The 22,085-nt window shown below is 42.0% G+C and overlaps 3 protein-coding genes across 9 annotated transcripts in view; 2 read left to right on the top strand and 1 right to left on the bottom strand.

The window, feature by feature from the left end:
• Positions 1–22,085, bottom strand: part of LOC306935152 (carboxypeptidase O-like) — a 32,263-nt gene that overhangs the window by 9,293 nt on the left and 885 nt on the right. For 2 of the 7 annotated variants that reach the window (XM_079518050.1, XM_079518054.1), the window contains exons 2-4: positions 19,880–19,965; positions 10,559–10,675; positions 6,970–7,060 (exon numbers count right to left, since the gene is read on the bottom strand). The gene's annotated coding sequence lies outside the window, so the exon portion shown is untranslated. Of the gene's footprint in view, positions 1–6,969; positions 7,061–10,558; positions 10,676–19,872; positions 19,968–22,085 lie in introns of those variants that run through there. The other 5 variants (XM_079518051.1, XM_079518053.1, XM_079518052.1 and 2 more) reach the window with 5 other exon arrangements.
• On the top strand, positions 2,069–10,729 carry LOC306935154 (melanoregulin). The gene is made up of 5 exons (XM_079518058.1): positions 2,069–2,297; positions 3,069–3,309; positions 9,483–9,573; positions 10,125–10,291; positions 10,602–10,729. Exons 1-5 carry the CDS (start codon positions 2,224–2,226, stop codon positions 10,677–10,679), a joined length of 651 nt encoding a protein of 216 aa, XP_079374184.1. The 5' UTR covers positions 2,069–2,223; the 3' UTR covers positions 10,680–10,729.
• LOC306935153 (uncharacterized protein) overlaps positions 18,245–22,085 on the top strand; it is a 4,315-nt gene continuing 474 nt past the window's right edge. Inside the window, exons 1-6 of the mRNA XM_079518057.1 lie at positions 18,245–18,560; positions 18,713–18,961; positions 19,472–19,732; positions 19,886–19,976; positions 20,080–20,155; positions 20,500–20,729. Of these exons, the coding sequence (XP_079374183.1) occupies positions 18,955–18,961; positions 19,472–19,732; positions 19,886–19,976; positions 20,080–20,155; positions 20,500–20,729 (665 nt within the window). The 5' untranslated portion in view covers positions 18,245–18,560; positions 18,713–18,954. The remainder of the gene's footprint in view (positions 18,561–18,712; positions 18,962–19,471; positions 19,733–19,885; positions 19,977–20,079; positions 20,156–20,499; positions 20,730–22,085) is intronic.

The raw sequence follows: 22,085 nt of genomic DNA, 5'->3' as shown, positions 1-22,085 counted from the left end.
TAACATACAGTTAAGACAAAAGTACAAGAGAACATTGCTGCATGAGGCCTGTGTGTCACAAGTTTCACAACACGATGTACAGTATTGCGAGCTTGTAGATCTGCTATTTTCAGATACATGTGGTAAAGGAACATTACAGGAAACATACAATTGGCATGGACGTATCAATATCACTAAATACTGTATAATAACTATTATGATAGATATAGGGCTCTACAGCAGCACAATCTCATAGGCAAAGTGGGAGAAACAAAAATAACCAAAAGCATCGATGATAGCAGACAATCTCTCTCATTTTTGCACAAAATATATACAGTCCAAGTATTACTATTACTAATATAAATAACAAATAAACATCCATGCTCTTGTTAAATGTTTAAAAATCAACTATACAGATGATGTAACTACACTGTAGAGTAGACTGTCTATAGTTACCATCAACGTCTGCATGGAGTTTTTATATTTATTATTATGCTACAGTAAAACATATACCGGTACCTTAACCAGGGCTTAACAACTCACCTATTAGAGGTCCCTAAATGTACATTTAAAAGCAGCAGCACCAATGCCAGCCATCGCTGATTAAATGTGATTTCCTTCATTCCCTCTTCCTCACTGTTACTTTACCAACTAGACACCTAAATCATTATTGGCTCTCCTTTTATCCCTCCCTCCCTCCGTCCTCCCTCTCTCTCTCTCTCTCTCTCTCTCTCTGTCTCTCTCCCCATCTCTCCCTCTCTCTCTCTCTCTCTCTCTCCCCATCTCTCTCGCTCTCTCTATAACTCTCTCGCACGCACGCACGCACGCACGCACGCACGCACGCACAGGGTATTGTTTTCAATGCAGCAACTTATCAGCATGTCTCTCAGATATCTTGTATCTCTTAAATATGATCAGCTATTAATACGATAAACTAATTTGACAGGTGCTTTAAACGGGAGAATCAAAGCATTCCAGGGCAACGGTGTGATATCGCAATATCATAAAATTAAGTTTGTTTATTTCTTATGTCCTTGAATCTGACCTGAACTGACTCCTAACCTTAGTTTAGTTTATTTCAGTCAGTCAATTTGTGGTATCATAGTCAAAACATACAAACAAATGTATGCAAAGAAAATAACCACATTTCTGATTCTGACCAAAAAGGTATAGGCTGAAGCCATAGCTTATTTTTGCTTTCCCTTTTACAAAAAAAGCAAACAAAAACCTTACCCAGATCAGGTGGAGATTATGTTTTCATCCATGTCTGTGTTTGTCTGTCGTGTGCAACTCATCTCAGACACTGCTGGGCCCATTTGATAGGCATGTGAAACCTTGCAGGCACACTAGGCCAAGGAAGAACCTCCATCTCAAATGTTTCAAATCAGTCTCATGGTGGCACTATAGCAGGCCGCTTTACACCTACGCCTACACAGTAACTATCTTGGGTCTTAGAAAATTCAACATCCTATTTCTCCATTTCCTTTTCCTCCATTTTTGCTCTTTGAGACATGTGATGAACACATTCAAATGTTTCATATTCCAATCCGACTGGCTATGACTGACATTGAGGGACAATATGTTGAGTGAGCCCCCCTGCCGCACCGCACGATTGACACATCCCTGGTGGAGATCTGCTCTCTGAGGAGTGCCTTTTCTAGTTTTGCATAATGTGACTGTAGCATTCTGGCATAAGGAAACCAGAATAAACCTTATCACAATATGTTAGTGAAAGGTATTAACACACATCCTGATGTGTCCTTTTTTATACTTAACATGTATATTATTTTACCCGATACATTTTGCATCATCAAGAGCTGCGGAATCAATGTGGCATTCATCCTGTGTGTGTGTGTGTGTGCGTGCGTGCGTGCGTGCGTGCGTGCGTGCGTGCGTGTGTGCCTCTATGTGTGTGTTGTTGTTGTGGCTATACTGCTGTCGCCCCATCCACAGACTCACGTGGATAATGTAATTAACTGTCTCGTCTTGCTCAGGGCAGGACAGGGCGAGAGAGAGAGAGAGAGAGAGAGAGAGGGGGACTCGCCACAGAACAAGTTACTAAGTTGTCTCTGGGTCTGTTTCTGGTGTGGAAACGTTTTCCGTGGGATAACCTCAAAGATATAATGGGATTCCTGCATGACCACGCTATGTTCAGTATTGTGGTGGAAGACGTGTGTGTGTGCGGTTGGCTTTTCACATGATTGAGCGACAACAGTTGTTGATAGGGCGTCAGGAGAAGGGCCAATGGGTGCTGTGTATACCATCTGTTGTTGCCGTGATCGCCGACACAACAGGGAGGAAAAGGATGCTATTTTGCGGTGAGACCATTCCAGAGAAACTTTCTTAATAATAATAATAATAGTAATAGTAATAGTAATAATAGTAAACTGTTTGTATAGCACCTTTCATAACATGAAATGCAGCTCCAAGGCTCCAATGCTTTACAGAGCATTAAAGAAAAAATATAAGCAAAAGCATAAAACATTAAAATAATAGAAAAAAGGCAGTGAATAAGGCAAATCAGTGAGGACATGAATAACAACACATAGAATTAAAAATCAATACAAGCTAGAGTGAAGAAATAGGTATTGAGCTGTGCATATAAGGCCTACTATGACTGCAGATGACTCAAGTTTATGCCATGTAAAAGTCAGATTTATACTTCACCCTACGATGGTTAAACCAAAAATAGTTCATCTACAAGCTCAGCTTTTAGATCTGCTATTGTACTGTACGTGCGCAAAACTGTCATACGACAGAGTATACATTGGGCTTAATACTGTGCATCACTGTGCATGTGTTTGGTCTGACGTACTAACAGTCCGACAGGCATTAGTCTGACACCCTACCCCAAACCCTAACCTAACCCTAACCTCACAGGGAAGGTGAGTTTTAACCGGCAACGCATGTCGGAGCCACAGGTGAGTCTTAACCAGCCACGCATGTGTCGGACTGTTAGTACGTCGGACCAACGTATGCTTTTACAATAGAATAGAATGGACCATAGAATAGGATAAGCTGAGCTCCTCTCAAATGTCCTCCCTCTCACACTTGTTCATCACTCCATTTCCCCCTGATTCCTACTGTAGCAGGCAGACAACCAGAGCTCCCCGACCGCCGACACAAGAACCCACGGAGTCGAGTGACAGCGAACCAGAGTGCCTTTTTGGGCCGGAGCCCACCAGAAGGAACCCCCGTGATGGCCAGGGGAGCCGGCGCAGCACTTCTGGCTCATGGCGCAGCCCGGCCAGCCGAAGCAACGGGGAAGAATCAGATGGGGAATTACAGGCCTTTATCTGCATGAGGGACCAGGCTGACAAAGACACAGAGGTAGGAGAGAGACTGGCGCACACAGAGTGCATGTGTGTATGGTACGGTATGTATCTATGGTATGTAGGGCAAAACAAATTAAGTATGTCCACACACACACACACACACACACACACACACACAGTCACACACACTACATCTATTGTCTGATATTAATCATTCCTATAGTGTTTGTTCACTAGAGGTACCCCTGTACTTCCAGCTCTTTAAAGATAAAATGCATTTTCACGATGGATACCAATTTTATCCAACCAGGAAAGACAACTCACACAGGACACTGGATAAACAAGAAATGAGCAGGCAAAATTTGAACTCAAACAGCAGCTCGATACTTGGGTGCAGTGACGTAGAGTCTGTGGGGGCCGGGGGGCCAGGGCCCCCATGAGGAATTGGACCAGGGATCTCGGCCCCCATGAGGAATTGGACCTGAATATATATTCGCCTCGGTTCGTCCCGTTTGTGCCGCATCAGGTCGCGCCCATTCGCGCAATTCTCGTCTTGCATTGACTGTGTGCCGATCTAACCATCGAAGTCTGGCACCTTAACACGTCTTTTTTCCTCACTGTCCGGGGCGGGGGGTGGTGGGGGGTGGACCGCGTTGCCTGTCCCTTGTACACATGCAGATCAGGCATTGAAATGCTAATCTGGGTGCTTAACCTGCCAGGTATGTGTGTGAGGAGCTGATCACAGTCACAGATAGAGGGAAAGTGTTATATTTGGCCTATTATTTATGCTATATATTATTGACCGCGTCTGTGTCACAGTCTCACAGTCACAGACATTGCGCACGAGAGGGAGTGAGAGAGAGAGAGAGAGAGAGAGAGAGAGAGAGAGAGGGGTGCTGCGTGTTAAAAAATAAATAGGCTACTCATCTTTGTGTTCTGTTTCACCTTATTGCTGCGTGACCATCACAGGGAAAAGCAACAAGGGGTTTAGAAGCGAAAAAGTCTGTTGTGGAGAAAAGGAACTATAGCCTATGCACTCCTCACAGAGTGATTAGACTACTAATGAGTGACAGGTGATGCCACTTTTGGAGCGTGGCTGAGGATGTCTGTTGGAGAGAGTGTGAGTGAGACAGAACCTGCCGAGGCGGACAGGACTATAGCCTGCAATCATGGCATTTAAACATGCTCTTCTGTTTATAAACTAAACACTGTGACGTTTAAAAAGTGTTACAAATAAGTGTTTAGAACCTAAACGCTTGAGTTTAGTGTGAAAAGAAAAAACAACTTTTTTTGATGGGCTGCAGGTGCGCATGCAGCCATGGACAAACAGGCTCTGTATAGAGCGTCGCAGTCCCGCCCCCTACCATGGACCAGGAAATTAATCCCAATGCATTTTTCCCATAGACATTTCAAAAAGTATTTATTTAAAGACGGTTACGCCGCAGACAAAGCCAACTCGAGTCGTGACAACTCATGACAACACAAACAATATTTTGGACCAAACAAATAATTTCAAAGAAGAAAAACAACAAAAAGTGTTGTAACCTGCCGTTTTTTTCTTCTTTCTAATTATTTGTTCGGCCCAAAAAATTGTGTTTGTTGTCATGATTTGTCACGACTCGAGTTGGCTTTGTCCGCGGCGTAAACGTCTTTAAATAAATACTTTCTGAAATGTCTATGAGGAAAATTAACGGAGAATCATTTCCTGGTCCATGGTAGGGGGCAGGACTGCGACACTCTATAGAGGGTATGCGCATGCTTAAAGTGAATGGCACATCGAGTGGCAAATCGAGTGGCAAAGCAACAGGCAAAGTGAGTTTAACATTGTTTAATGTTGTTTAATGCAATCAGATAGGACTTTTCTGTTTGGATGCATGGGCTGTCAAGGCCAGAAAGTACTTTTTTGCCACTCAGTAGGCATTCCTGCACAACTTCCGGGTTTGATGATGATGTCACGCGCATACCCTCTATTGTGATCATGAGCGCACCAGCACACCTCCCGTTCTTATGACAGCGACTGGAGGTGTGGTTTTGAGGACAACTGTTTTGAATTGCTATTATTGTTCAAACACAACAGAAACCAATGGATTATATATTTCAAGGGCGAGAGATCACAATAAAAATCCTAATCATTCTTCCTCCACACTGGGATAAAAACAGCATCTGAAAGTTTGATGGGGCATTTTTTACATGTGAGTGCAGTTAGAACTTTTCCATTGCATATTATGAGAGGTGGTGTTCTTCTGCTGCCGTTATGCACGCGCATGCTGTTGCTTATCAGTGTGACGTCGTCTGTTAAGGCGTCTATAAAACAGAGAATAGCCAGAACTCAGTTTTTTAATAATAAGGTACGGGCACACACAGACACGTTTCGGCCTCGAGCCTTCTTCAGCATGTATTGTATGGCAATGTAGACCCCTATTAGTGAACAAACACTCTATAGCAATGATTAGGCCTACTTTCAGAATACAGAGCTTTTATTTAATTTTGTATTTATTTATTTTGTTTAAACCAAAAAATATCACTTGCACCACCTTTAAACACAAAGAAATTCAACAAAGAAAAGCCATTCACATGGACAATGAATTTACCAATATAATCAATAAAGCACATTCTCCTCCTCCACGATTTCACTGTATTATGGATCAACATGCTCCACCGTTTGCCTCTCTAATCACATTAGTTTGAGTTCCTTGTGACTCTTGAGTCTTGACTAATTTAATTTATAACTAGAAAGGTGTGCTCAATAGAGTGCAGATCTGAGCGCAAACCTGCACACTGTTGGTGCAAATCTGAGTGGGGGGGATTTCACTGCTTGTGAGTACTTTTTACAAGGTCCCCAAACATTAACCCCCTCATACGTATTCAGACCTCCAAAAGGGGAACACATTGAGTTTGTCACCTCCTATAAATGACTGGGCATCTGGCTAGATGTGAAGCTTCTTTTAAAATACATGTGGAACATCTAAAAAAGAAACTAATGGGAAAAATTGGTTTCCTTTCTATAAATAAGGCTTGTATCTCTTTCTCTTACAGAAAAAACATTGTTCAAGCTATAGTTTTGTCTGTCTTTTATTACGGAGATGTTCTATAAATGCACACGTCATTATCCGGATTGAAGCCTCTCGATGCAATCTATCACAGTGCCTTACTCTTCATTACCGGTGATACATTTTATACTCATCATTGTATTTTATATGAAAAACTGGGCTGGCCTTCACTTGTCACTTGTAGAGAACAACATTGTTTTATTTATTTATAAGGCGCATTTGACCCATCTCTTGGAGCAGTGAGCCGCAGCCAAGGAGCGGTGAGCTGCAGCCGTGCCCCACTCGGGAATCATTTGATTAGTAGATTTGACCCCCCAATCCAACCCTTTGATGCTGAGTGCCAAGCAGGGAGGCATTGGGTCCCATTTTTACAGTCTTTGGTATGACCCGGCCGGGGATCGAACCCCCGACCTCCCAGTTTCAGGGCGGACACTCTAACCACAAGGCCACTGTCTGGTCAACCACAGTGTGTAAGCATCATAATGTCCACTATATTTCACCTTGTGTAAAATGGTGTGATTTGTTTTTGTGATCATGCTGGGCATCCTTGTAAAAGAGAGATGCTCTCAATTGTCTTACCTGAATAAATAAAGGTCAATAAAATAACAAAATCACCTAACACATTATTTTCACATCCGGCATGCTTGATTGGTTACACTACTTACATGTTTCTGGTTTCAGTACGGTGCTGTTTGGTGCAAGCTTTGTCAATTACGTCGGCACTCCAAACTGAGGGCTATAAAGACTGGCAGCAACCTATTTTCAAATGGGCAAAGAATAAAATAGGGCTTGGTAATTTATGTTTTGTAATAATAATCTAAATCTACAAAGTATTAAAAATCAAGTCAAGTAAAGTACTGTAAAAGTACGTCAACATTTTACTTAAATACACTTTCCACAAGTGATGCTTGCAGGCAGTGTATGCTAGCTGATGTCAGCATAGCTGTGGGTGTTCTAAATCTAAATCACAAACATGATGTGAACAGGAAATGCTGTTACTTCAATGTTATTCTGGTACACACGAGATCACAAAATGTGAAGTTACACGCTTAGCAGCATTTACCTTGCACATTTGCCGTACAATCTGTAAATCAAGTGGTTCACAAAAATGCACTGCCAAACAATTTAAAAAAATCGTCAAGATCATAACGTGTCACATGCGACATGGTGTGAGCTTGTACTGTAGACATGCAATTATGTTTTTTATTTCATTTAAACCATTAAAACTGGGAGCGAGGCATTCAAATCCTTTGGCTCAGTGACTCAGGAATACAACATCCCAAGAAATCACCACTTTTAGATATCTTATCTACAGATTCGTAGTTTCATTATGGAGAATTTTCCAACTTACCCACACCCTCTGCTTACCCACCCTAATCCTTATACTGCTATCCTGGGGGTGGTCCCAAGAGAGGTATAGGCCTTTCGGGGCAACTAAGGAGTGCTATTGCTTTCTCCTCATTGCTGGCCCGAACTTAAGGCTCATACTAAAAAACTGGAAGGCAGAAAAACCTCCCTCTGCGGCCCAGTGGATTCAAGAAGTCCTGTATATGTTAAAGCTGGAGAGAATTAGATATAATGTCCACGGTTCACAGGAGAAATTTGACAAGAGTCTGGTCTACGTTTATCTCATATGTTGAAGATTTTACATTTCCCTAAGGGGAAGGGGAGCGAAGCAGTGATCAGATCATCAGACCGCGTGCTCCGTCCCCCTAATGGGGATTGGAGTGGACAGGGCCGGAATGCACCTCCCTTCCGAAGCCACGATTGCTGGTGGCAGTACTATTAACTATTGACTAACATTATTTGCCATATCAGATATGTCTTTGTGTTTTTTGTGTCTTTTGTGTCATCTTATTTTTGAGTGGTGTAAACCACTCCAACAACTGGCTTTGTACCCGTGTACCCGTGTTCGTACCAAAAAAATTAGCATGGTTGCTATGGTTGCTATGGACATTACGTCAGACCACAGCTGATCAGGCTATATAAGACCTCGCACCACTCAGTTCACACGGGTGTGATTTTTTTGTACCCATTTGGTATTTGATCGTTGTATTTATGTTTGCTGTTTCTGGACGGGGGGGGGGAGGGGTGTGGGTCCGCCTGGCACAAGACATTTTCAGATGTGGGTCCGCAGCCAAATACTTTTGGGGGTTCTAGGCTGAAAATTTGAGAACAATACTGATTTAGAAGGCATTTGTAGAATTGGCCTCAGGTCTTGGAATGGATTAAATGTTCACCCACTACATAATGACATGCCGAAAACAGGGAAACCAGGTTGAAAGTAGTTTGTGTTAATCTTTGCCAGCGACACTGTCAGGAGCTCTTCTGACCCACCTTTTGGTCTGGACACACTGGTGGTGAGACACCGTGAAAGTGCTTCTGCTGACGAGGTTATCATGTGATTCTAGCGCCAGTGCCTGAGAGCAGTGTGAGTGAGGTAAAGGGACTCTTTGTGTGCGTGCCACTCACAGGACACAGTGAGGACATTGTGGCTATTAAATGAATTTCCTGGTTTGACATGTAGGCCAGCCATGCAAAGAGATCAGGAATGTGAGCCGTTCACCGAAACATCCCCAACAGTTCAGATACACTACAACACCTGATTGACTGATATCACAGACTCAGCAATGTGCCGTGTTGTGAGCCTGTATATTTTCAATTTTTGAACATCAATAATTCTATTAAAAGAGTTTTTTAATATACATTCAGTTGATTATTTTGATTAGCTTTTGCACCCCTAAGTACAACTATAATCTATGAAACTATTAATTAACATATGATTTACACTGGCTAAAGCTGTCACACAATCTAGCCGAGAGCTGAATTCTGGGCCCATTGGGTGTGGCAAGATTCAAAAGAAAATAGTTGTCATCGCCACAACGCACCACACCCACTACTGGGATTTAAATCTTGTTTAATTAAATGATGGGGAATCAAAGAATCCTAGAAGATACAATGAGGTTATGCAACGTTTGGCAAAAGGCACACAGCTGATTTAACTTAATTGAGTGACTTGCATATATCTTGATCTGTTTTGACTTTCAATGTGATGTCCCCTAAAAATATATTTTTGTTCTTTGACATTGTGTGTGTGTGTGTGTGTGTGTGTGTGTGTGTGTGTGTGTGTGCGTGCGTGCGCGCGTGCGTGCGTGCGTGCGTGCGTGCGTGCGTATAGGAATGGGAGAAGCTGAACTATGACATACACACTCTGCGTTATGCCAGGCGAGAGGTCAGCACGCGATGGAAGAAAATTCTACTGCAACTTGGTCCGTTCCATTTTGAACACAGGTTTTTGCATTAGGCTACCTCCTTAATTCTACTGCAACTTGGTCCGTTCCATTTTGAACACAGGTTTTTGCATTAGGCTACCTCCTTAGTCCTCTTCGTTCCCAGTGGAAGTGTGACTATCTGCTTCCATCTGGTCCTATCCTGTGCAGCATGCTGTGCCTCCTCACCCCATGTTAGGTTTGCCATCTTCAGTTCAGAGGTCACAGTTCTTTGCCAGGTTGTTTTTGCCCTCCCTTTGTTTCCTCTTTCCTGGTGGGGTCCATCTCAAGGCTACTTTAGGAATGAGATTTAAACAAAACCCAATGTATAATGATAGACTACTTTAATGCCTCACTATATGTAAGCTTTTTCAATGAATAAGATGTACATACCTTTGTCCAATCTGTATGGTAGAGTATGTTAATACAATATAATTAACCTACACACAGGATGAATTTTGACCTGATGGTCAAGATTCAATTTATCCCCCGAGCGGTAAAAATGTCCCTCTCTCTCTCTACCCCCCCCCCCCCCCCATCTCTCTCTGTAGGCTACCAGTGTGAGGTGGAGGCCCTGCTGTCAGTGAACAAGCAGAACTTGCTGGCTATGGACTGGGAGCACCTGAACAGAGCCAGTCAGTTGATACAGCGGCTACTGGATCAAACCTCTCTGTTCCCTTCTGGGACAGGAACCTCGGACAGATACCTCTACGTTATGGTACACAACACATGACCCACAATTAATGCATTCATTAGCCCACTTCAACCATATGTTGAGCGGAGTCCCTCAGGGCTCCCTAAAGTATATACTATAAAGTACAAATCTTATGTGAAACGTAATTAGTGGAGGAGGTCCTTCTACTGGCAGTGTGCACACAATTTGATCAATCCAGCAGTTTGTAAGATTAGATCCAGACACGCACGCATGCATTGCACTCACACATACATACACAATGCATTAGCTCTTAGAAAGGTTCTTCCTAACCTCACACTCTGCCTCTCTCTCTCCTCCTCCTCCTTTTTCTCAGGACCGTTTGGTTTCTCTGGACAGTGCTGAGGACTTCATCACATTGGCAAAGCAGAAATACCCCAAGACAGAGAGCTGAGAGAGAGAGAGAGAGAGAGAGAGAGAGAGAGAGAGAGAGAGAGAGAGAGATGAGCATATGTATGAAGAGAAAGAGGCTGGGTCTGGGGAACGTTGAAAAATATGTTTTAAGTATTAACTGCAGTAAATGTTTGAAACCTAATATTTTATGAAAATGAACAGTCACATACCACTTACTGGTAGGGTTCACTGGGAGATACGGCTTAAAATCTATTATCAAATTTGTCTTTTTTCTTTGCTTATCAAGACAACTGGTATCTTAAACATACTATGTTGTTTGACTTAACACTTATAGATTATCGTCTGGTTATTCATTATTACCCAGGTTTATCCAACCGACGGCAAACTCATATCAGATGCAACATATCAGATTCAGCAGAGCCCAAGGGTTGGATAATGAGGGCAGTGCGTATTGCCAGGTGGGAATGTGTTGTCACATAACTAATAGCCTTGTTTATTCACAAAGCAATGAGGAAATAGCATTAGATCATCAACACTAAGTTACGGTACTGTCAAAGGAGAAATGCACTGGTGATTAGTACTGATTACCCAAATCTGTGTGCAGTCCCACTGGATTTTTCCAACAGTGTTGGCTACGGTTAGAGTGAGGGTTGGCTGAGATCAACTCCAGGGACACAGATAAGCACATGGTGACACAATTGGTCCACTGTCATATTATCCCAAGTTTATAGCCCTCTCGATTCGCCAATGGTTAACTGAAGAGGGCAACATCGAATGCCATGATAACATATATTCATCACGTGACGTTCCCAGCATTAAGTTGTCTAGGCTGAGGGGGTGATAGCTCCTGTGTCTTCCCTAGGGATAATATGGCACACGATGCCTGCCCTTTTCCACTCGATTGGAAAACATAGCAGTTGCTGCTGCAAGTTCAACTCGACAAGTTTACAGGTATAAAAGAGTGGGTGACATTCCAAAACACAAAATAGTCCTAATAATAGAGAAGTAGGCTATTTATTAACAGTTTGCAGAATTTCAGCTCAGAACAAAGCCAGATAACAGGACACAATACACATAGGAGCACACATAGGAGCAGTCAAAATAGAAAGTAGGAGAACACTGGCTGCCAGCCCTTGTCTTTATGCAGCCATTCTGTGAACCACTGAAGGTCGCTGTTTTCATCTCTAGATTTTGGTTGTGTCTCCTCAGCCGTGACAGACTCTTTGCACATCATCCACATAACCATGTCTGAATGCCCAGTTTCATCCATGTTTGACACGGTGACTTCCTCATGCGTAACACGGTCACTGGCAGTGCGCGGGGGCACTTTAGCTGAACTGACTGACCGGTCTGGTCTGGTCTGGTGCAGAATAAACCCTAAAGAAGGTAGGGCTGTAGCTTGTACTGATTGGTCAGCAGTCATATAAACTATATAGGGAAGATACAGAAGCAGACCTAACAGAGCAAGGACCCTTTTTATCACTCCCCTCACTCAGGGAAAATAAAGGTTTGGGTATGTGATTATCTTTTTCTTATGATGTATTGTTTGTCCTAGTTTGGTTAAACCCACTTATATTGGCATTATTTAACAATATTGTCCTATATGTAATTATATAGCTTTCATTAATTTACAGATAGCCTACTGTATCTCTTCATTGTATATCCATAATTTCCGTAAGCAGCAGAGGTTCGACTTGTCCAGCAGATGGCAGCATAGACATACCATTATAATCATGTTATTGTCTGCTTTGTTCTATAGGTAGGCCTATTAGTGAGTAGTGACTGGCTTTTACATTATGAACCCTCAAGAAGTCTCCGTTCTGTTACAGTTACATTATTAAACTACAGTTGGAGGCCATCGATATTGTCCTTTTCTTTTTGCTGAGGTTTGCGTGATCTGCGCAAAACCCCTTTTGGTGTTTTAAACATTATGTTATAATTTAGCTATTGAAAAATAGCAGATCTACAAGCTTGTAGGTCTGCTATTTTTGAAAAATCGTGAAAATATTTATTTCAGAAAACTGGAGGATTTAGAAAGATTTTTTTAAATTTTGAGGTCAGGCCTAAATGGGTCAAATGATAAGGGACAATATCGGTGGCACCCAACTGTAGGTTACAAGTTTGATTATGTTGCTGTATGTGATGTTGTGGATATACTGTTGAAGATGGTCAAAATAAACTACACTAAAAATAAGTCTTCGTTTTCATACAGTAGGACTGATCTACTTACTGGTCCCAGTGGGGTGAAGCACTGCACGGGAACAATGAGGCAGCATTTAGTTCTGATGACACACACAACGGGGACAAACCTCCAGAGAATCTGAGAGACTCTGCATCAACACTGAGAATTTTAAATCCAGCTCCAATGCCCTTTATTAAAATGTTCAGCCTACTAGTACTACTTAAGTTAGTATGTGCAACTTTTCAAAAGTATTTATATAATATTTATAAATCTTATTATGGGACTATTACACGCAGACGCATGTGTTCAAGCTTATCAACTGGAACCAATTTCGAGGCTATACCTTCAGTCACATGTGTAAGTAGGTCGGGAGAGGCTTATTGTCGGTATCAGCCAATAACACGGGTGTCTGTCCCCGTTACAATGTGCCAGACCCATGGGAGACTTGCCACACTCGTGACCCAAGCTGTGCTACTTATACACTGAGTTGGCAGTGCCCGGGATAAGTGCCGGATTTATAGGAGTTGAGGCCCCTCGGCTAGAGTAATTTTTTGACCCCCGCGGGCGTTTGTTTTGGCCAAAAAAGGTTTTCTGGGGAGCGGCAAAATCACCCTAATAAAACAAAATAAATATACAATAACTAAACACAAATCTCACTTGTATTGGATTGCAATCATTTACAAAATAGGGCCAACGGGGGCTCCCGGGGTGCAGCCCACCCTAGCCCAGTGATAAATCCGGCCCTGGCCCCTGGCCGGGATCAAACTCATGACCTTGTGTTCCAAAGGCGAGACTAGAGCTCTACTGACTGAGACTGAACTACCCAGACACAATATATGAGGTACACACCCATAACTCTGTGGAAGGGGAAATGAATGAGTGTGTCAAAAATGTTTGATCAGAACAAGGCAATTTCAGTTCCTGTTTCTCACACACAATGTTGATACATCATGTATTGTGCTATCAATATCAGCTGTGACTGCAAATGTGCTTCCTCTTTCCATCTAACCTGAATTAACAAGTTACCAGCAAGACCTGACAACCAAGGTGATTACACCTTAAAGATGGAGTGCCACGATTCTTTTCACATGATCATCAGGTATTATTATAATATATAAGGAGGAAGAACTTTTTCCAAAAAGTGTACAGTATTTGTTAAAATCATGCTTTTATGTGGACACGCCCACCAGTTCATTAAGTATGCCTGGTTTGCCTGGTGGGTGGTGATGGGTGGTGATCCACCTGAACTGAAGCCGCACCCACAGCTGTAGTTGTATGATAGTCAGTGATTGTAAGCAGACCTTAGCGCACAGCCGCGGACAGAAGAAGCTGCGTTTTATGTCATTTCCGAGTTTTTAGACGGCTGGTGGATGGAAAAGAAGCTCCACCCCCGCGGCTGACTGACGCGACGGACAGATTCCCGGAAACGCTCTCCTCCGCTAAGGTCTGCTTAGGGCCAAAGGGGGGTTAGGGGAGGGGCTGACATCAATATATTACTGTTTATTTCATTGGCCCGTTTGACGGTCAAGGGTTCAGCCTCCAGGAAGAAACCCTAAATACAAATTAATACACCATTGCACATAAAAACGACTCCAGTAATGGGAAGCAGAGGGCAACCTTACTATATCAGCAGAAGAATGGGAAAGAATATGTAAACATCAGTGGAAAATGAGTAGTTCCCCCACATGGAGAATTCAGCTGGAAAAATGTGAGTCGTTTCTTTTGCACTCCAGCCCAGAAAAGACATTACACGTATCAGTCGGACTGTTGGAGACTCTGTGGGGAGACATTGGCAAATCATTTTCATGTGTTCTGGAGTTGCCCTTCTGTGGTTCCATTTTGGAGAAGTGTCCACAGTGTCCTGGAAGCAGTTTTTGGGGTTGACATTCCTTTTGATTTTAAAACCATGTATCTTGCAGATCTGGAGGGACTTCAATTTGTAAAGCAGGATCAGTATCTATTGAGGGTATTGCTGGTGGCATCCAAAAAAGCCTTAACAAAAAAGTGGCTTACAAATGTAATACCAACTATAAATGAATGGATTGATTTAATCTATAGTATATTTATTATGGAGAGAATTACATTCAGCTTCAGAGGTCAAGTTGAAGTCTTCACAGATAACTGGTTTAGATGGATTGCTCATGTTTCTACCATAAGACCTGATTTTGTATAGTTTCAGTTAGACCTGTTTAACCTGTATATGCACCTGTTTGAGGTACTTATGTATTATGAATGATCATCGATCGAGAAGAGAGGCAGACATCTCCCCTTGTGTGTATTGTTCGTATATTGTCTTGTTTTGTTTTCGGTTGTATGTATTGTCAATTGTCAGTCGTTTCATTGTCATGTATGTTTGATTAAAATTCAATAAAACTTAAATTGAAAAAAAAAAAAAAACGACTCCAGTGTGCACTGGAAGATGCTCCAAAACTTAAGGGTTTATTTGGTTCCTTTATTACACCATGGACGTGACGCGTCGAGCCTCTCTGCTCTTTAGACTTTTTGTTAAATCCCATGGACCAGGACCAGTGACCTGCACATGCACCTAATTATGCCATGGACCATGGATTGGTTGAGAAACAGTGGGATGGGATGCATTGCATAGGAAGTACCAAAGCATTCATCTATCTTGTGGTGCGCGAGCACCTTCTAGGTCAGGGGTTCTCAACCCGTGGGTCGCGACCCCTCGGGGGGGGGGGGGGGGGGGGGGGGGGGGGGGTCGCCAAATTATTTTTTTTTACATTTTATTTTCACGATTTTTCTAAAATAGCTAAATTATAACATAATGCTTAAAACACCAAAAGGGGTTCCCGCCCAAAATGGGTTAAGGTTATTGTAGCAGTCAATTTATATTGGGGGTCGGGAGGGGGCGGGGCGGGGGTCCCGACACATTGCCAAAGCATTTCCGGGGGTTCCCGGCCAAAAACGTTGAGAACCCCTGTTCTAGGGCAGGGCTGCCCAAAAGGTAGATCGCGATCTACCAGTAGATCACAAAGGCTGTGCAGGTAGAACACATGACATGGCCCTAAAGAATATTTAATTTAAATATAAAAAAAACTATTTTTGGCATCTGCCACTTGAATTAAGGTGACTTATTGATTGACATCAAAACGGGCCTGTCAGCTCAACCCACAATGCAATATTTTGTTTTCAAGAGTGTTGCTGTACACAAAGACTTCGGTAGCATTACAAATTAAATACAAAAAACCCTACCTATTCCATTTCACCCCCTCTATTTCCCATTCCAAGTGCATTTGTCTTACAGTATATCTAATGCCAGCTCCGCTGTTCCAAAGCCCTCTCGGGTACATATTTAAACTATTTTCAACAATGATATATATATTTTTTTGGTGGGTAGATCTTGTTGAGCAGGTCATTTTGAAAGTCAAAAAAGTGTGGGCTATACAAAGAGGAAGGATGTCAGTTACAAAAGGTCTGTGTCAAATAACACCCACACAGAATCCTGCCAGCTTGCTGGTGAAACCACTTCTACACATCAAGAATTTAAAATAAAGTAAGTAGCCGCAATGCATTGTTGTTGTTTGTTTGTTTGATGTTTTAGTGGGAATACATTATTGGTCATCTTTCTAGTGAGAAGCAGAAGGGCCAGATCGACCACCATGTGGATGGCAGGCGCTGGGTCTGTGTTTGTGTCTTTGCTGCTGCATCTCTCAGGTATGAAGTGATTCTCAATCCTTGCTTGACAAATCATCAGAATAAGAATGTTTATGTTCATTCGCATACAAGGAATTTGACTTGGTGCAGAAAACACTGGCCATTGAAGGTTTGAAGAATAATAAAGCAATAAAGTCATTTTGGCTTTTTAAGGGTGCACCGGTGCAGTCTCACCGAACTTTAATCCTACCTACAGTATATGGGCAGATTCTGCCAATGCTTTTCAATTTCAACTGAGTGCTTTTTTTTTTTTATAGAAATCCGCATTCATTGTGAACGCACCCTAAGCAATCTTTGTCTGTTGTAACCCTTTCTGAAATGTATAAATGTCAAAATTGTGATAAACAGAAAATGTATGTAAATGAATGAATCAATGATTGAATGAATGAGATTCCAAGCAGAAATGAGCAAATTACATCCTGTGAAAAGAAGAAGAGAGTCCGCACACACGATTGCTCCAATGGTGTTCTTTTATTGAAACACCATAGTTAAGACACAACGTTTCGACCGCAGCCTGATGAAGGCCGCCTGCGGTTGAAACGTTGTGTTAACTATGGTGTTTCAATAAAAGAACACCATTGGAGCAATCCTGTGTGCGGACTCTCTTCTTCTTTTCACTGTACTTGCCTCGGTCCGGCACCAGCCAGGAACTGGATGTGTGCAAGCCACCTGCCTTTTAAACAAATGACATCCTGTCCCATGCTTCATAACTTATTCTGTTGAAGCATTAGCTAAATAAATAAATCAATTAAAAAATTATATTGAAATTAAGAGAAAAGTAAACAACTTCATATTTCTACTGTGCCGTTTTCCATTCTGTATTGTGGTTCTGTTGTGCCCATTTGTAAAGTCCAGTGTGGTGCATTTCTACCGTTCCGTTTCAGTAGCTCTTGGGGAAACAACCATCTGTGCCTTTAAGGGGTCAGCGGTGGATCTGAACTGTTCCATCACACCCGTTTCAAGCAAGAAATGGTTTACTGCAAACTGGAATGACCAAAAGCAACAATATGACAATCTGCAGGACGTCTCAGGAGATACAAATCGTTTGGTTTATAATGGATCTGAAGAAAGCAGCTCCACTCTGACAATCCATGCTGTGAAGGAGGGTGATGTAAATACATACTTGTGCTTAGGTGATAATGACCATTCAGAATTGAATCCGTCCAGTGGAATTAGCCTCAGGGTTGCAGGTACAGTAGTACTGTGTCAGTAATTTATTAATATAGTAATCATAAATAATCAATGTAATATTAATGCTTCTATCACATTCTATCAATCCAGACCTACAGGTACAGGTACATGTGACTCATGCAACAGATGGAAGAAGAGTAATACTGACATGTGTTGATAACTGTACTCTGAAATACAATATTATTCTGAAACCAACATACAGTTTGTATAAGAATAATAAGTTAAAAATTCAATCCGGTCAGAACTTATCTCCCTCTGATGACAGTTTCTCCTGTGCTGTAACTGGCCATGATAATTTCCGCTCACCTGCAGTGTGTGAGTATGAATCGAATTTGCATCAAGCTATACTTTACTATATATTTTGGGTGAACTGTTCTAGATGTAGAATATTCATCATAATATCTGATATTATTATGATCATTTGAACTGATGTTTCAGTTCAAAGCATTATCAAACAGTATGATATTAAGTCATATTCTTAAATGCATTTAGATGTAACTCTGCCTGTACTCTCTACTTCAGGTGTTAATACGGATGGAGAGTGCTGGAGGGTGAATTATATCAACAGGGAAATCTGTGCCCTGACAAATACTTCAGTGGAAATATCCAGTGATTACTCATATCCCAGTGATGTTCAGGAGGTGACTAAGGCATTCTGGTACATTGAATGGATAAATGGTCCTGAAGACATTGCTTCTGACGCAAACTATAGGGACCGTTTTGAGTATGATGACACCACAACAAAACACCATAAACTGATACTCAAAAACCTGACGAACCAAGATTCTGCAGAATACAAATTCAGATTTGAAACAAATAGGATAATAGATGGAAAATATGCTGGCGATCCTGGAGTCATATTACATATAACTGGTAAGTATTACAAAAAAAAAACAATGTTAAAAAAGTTGTAAATTTCTCTCGCTATGTTTCTTATTCAACCTGACAAAACAGTTAATTGATTAAAGAAACTACTTGTTATCATGGTCTTCATGGTAGATGATGTCATAACATTTACCCATCAGCTCTGACAGTGACAGTGAGTCCTGCTACCACGGTAACAGAGGGACAGAGAGTGACACTGTCCTGTACAACCAGCTGTCCTTTGAGTGGCTTCAGCCCCATCATCTACATCTGGTACCAGAACAATCAATTCCTAGAGCAGAACAAACATAACTATGTGACTCTATACCCAGTGTTGTTCAGTCAGCATGCAGGAAACTACTCCTGTGCTGTCAAAGACCGAGAGAGTTACAGAAGTCCAGAAATGAGATGTGAGTATACAGTACATACTAAGTTTAAACTGTGTGCAGACCTTTTACTTTACTCTTCTATAAAACTAAATTTCAATAATATCATCAATAATAATTGATATTATTCAGAATTATACATAGGCATGTGCACAGAAGGATGTATTTGTTCTATATGTCTATGAACATATATGTCATACCAACTAGGTAGGGGGACGTTCAAGGGCACAGCATTAAACAACACATTGGTTTCTCCCGGACATCATCATACATGGTTATACAACAAAACATAAAGGGAACTCATATGAAAAAGAAAAAAAGGAAAAACAGCCTTCTGACACCCATCCCATCTACAAGGAATGTTTATTTTCCTTTTAGTATTAATATGCTCTACTACAGTAGATGCTATTATTACCTATTGCATTCATATAAGCATGTATGTATACATATAGTGTATGTTTGTAGGCATCATGTATTTCGGTTACGGTTTTAAATATCAACTTTACTACTGAAAAAAACGTGTCATCATATTAGACTGTCCAAAGACCCCCTTGGTGTCAGTGAGCCCCTCTGGTGAAATAGAGGAGGGCAGTTCAGTGACTCTGACCTGCAGCAGTGACGCCAACCCACCAGTGAACAAATACGTCTGGTACAAGAAAGGTTCTACATCACAAAAGTCTTTGGGACAGAACTATGTCATGAATATTAGCCTTGAGGACGGTGGAGAGTACTATTGTGCAGCCACAAATGAAGAAGGGACTTGTTACTCTACTATCCAACTCATCACTGTAACAAGTAAGAGTTTTTCAATTGTTAACAGGCTAAGGAAACAGGTTAACACCCTCAAACAATTGCTTTTAGCATATCCCATTTTTGTATTGACTGGACAATGCCAAGCTAATTAACATCTGTATTTACATATTTCATATGGCTACCTCATACCTCCAGATAAAGGGACATCGAGGGCCAGTATAATTGTGGCTGCAGTCATCGCCGTATCCTGCCTCTTCCTGTTTCTGCTCATCTACCTGGGAATCAGGTTACACATAATACAAAGACATCTCATTTAAATGTCCAGCCAATATACAATGTGCTTATTAACATCTGGTGCAATGGTTAATTTTTTCACCGATACAATTCAGGATGAGGAAATATCTGATGTCTGTCACCGAGCCTCGTCGAGGCTCAGTGCCTCGTGACCCTATACAAACGGGACAGGTGAGGATGACAGTGTGTGTGTGTGTGTGTGTGTGTGTGTGTGTGTGTGTGTGTGTGTGTGACAGTGAGAGAGTGAAAGAGAGAGATAGAGATGCGGGTATGCTGTGTCCTGTGTAAGATAACTAAGTAGATTTCATTATCTTGTCTGTCTTTGATGTCCACCAGAGCCATAGAGTATAGACAGAGTTGCGATATTGAGGGGGCAGAAAACAGCCCGGTCACGTGGTTCATGTACTCGGGCGATCCCATGGAGCCGCCATTGGACTGGCGGCACTGGCCCCATGAAGTGAATGTAGTTGTCGTAAGTTAACTCTGTCTTACTCTATGGCTCTGATGTCCACCAGAGAGTGCCTGCCCCCGATCGTGGCAACATCTCAGCCACACCCACAGGGCCTTCCTCTGCAGAGCAGACACAAACCCGAGGGCCACAGGACGATGTCAACTACTCCACCGTGCACTTCTCTCGCTTTAAGAACCAGGAAGTGCCTCAACATTCCAATGATCAGATGCAGAGGGATGAAGGGGATGTGCAGTATGCCGCGGTCAACTTAAACCAGTCCAGTGGCTCCCCCCGGTGAATATCTCCTGTCATTACTACTTATAGTAGCTGATTGATTGATTGATTGATTGAAATATTTATTAACAGTTTGCAGAATTACAGTACATTTCAAGCACAAACTCAATACAAAGGCTGTTAACTGTGAGTGGACGACCCAATTAAGCATTACACTTGTTTACAAGAGGGTCCACCATGTTCAATTCATCAAAACATTTAGAGACGTACAAATAGACACTTCTATATAGACAAAGAACAGAACAGGAATTCATCATAATGGAGGTAAAAAAGGGAAAATAAACATATACAGTGAGGGAAAAAAGGGGGAACCTTTTGCACATTGCACATTTTGCACATTGTGCAAACAATGTGCACATTGTGCCCGCCCTGCAGCATACAGATACAGATACAATACAATTCAACACACAATACAAGACAACAAAGGCACACAGTTACCCGTACAACATTTAAGTACCACACATCAACATACCTAGTGCAAAAAAGGGGAAGAACATCACCTCAAAACCTTCGACCCCTACCCTGTCTGCTCTCTGCAAGGACTCTGTTAAGGAGTGTGATTGACAGAGGGACAAAGGAATGCTTGTACCTATTATATTTGCACGCATGGACCTCGTACCTCCTACCTGATGGCATTAGCCGATACTTAGGGTATAGTACATGGGAGGGGTCAGACACAAATGTCTTAACTTGTCCAATGGTGGCCTGCTCAAAGATGACCTGGGGGGTGATCGAAGGTGTAGACATACCCATGATCTTCATTTTGGCTAATCTAAGGATCTCAGATTTGTACTTTACAGTTAGGTTTCCAAACCAACTGGTGATACCATACCTTAGAATTGACTCTATACTAGCTCTATAGAAGATCAGCATTATGTTTCTACTTACACCAAAAAGTCTGAGCCTCCGGAGAAAATGAAGGCGCTGGTGTATTTTTGCACACATACTTGTCACATGGGAGTGCCAGCTCATATCACAACCCATGGGCACTCCTAGATGGAAATAGAGCAGACTAGCCTTAGATTAAGACTCTCGTCGATGTATTTTATCGATTTTCACATTTTAATATCTATAAGTCTTGTGCTCTTTCCCCTGTGGACACTGCAGAGACACCAGCTGAGCCCGTAAAATTCTGAACATAATGCAAAATATAAGGTGCTTAACCCTGTTGCCCCAAATGTTAAGAGGCTACAGGGTGCTTGTGCAATGGATTAGTCCGTAGTTTTCAATAAAGATGTGTTTTAATCCCGTCTGTGGCTGATTCTGTCGGAAGTTCCCAATGGCGGTAGTGAGTGGGCGCATCCGGTGAAAGCCGGAATTACGCTCAATGTAAACAGGAAGTAAACAAGGGGGGGT

This window comes from Electrona antarctica (genome assembly GCF_951216825.1).
Source record: "Electrona antarctica genome assembly, chromosome: 13".
NCBI lineage: Eukaryota > Metazoa > Chordata > Actinopteri > Myctophiformes > Myctophidae > Electrona > Electrona antarctica.
This window is presented reverse-complemented; position numbering and strand designations above follow the sequence as displayed.

Excerpts from the sequence above, each read along its gene's own strand:
- LOC306935154 (XM_079518058.1), top strand. The coding sequence starts at position 2,224 with ATGGGTGCTGTGTATACCATCTGTTGTTGCCGTGATCGCCGACACAAC. Across the intron at positions 2,298-3,068 it reads GAAAAGGATGCTATTTTGCG|CAGGCAGACAACCAGAGCTC; the intron begins GTGAGACCATTC and ends TTCCTACTGTAG. Across the intron at positions 3,310-9,482 it reads AGGCTGACAAAGACACAGAG|GAATGGGAGAAGCTGAACTA; the intron begins GTAGGAGAGAGA and ends GCGTGCGTATAG.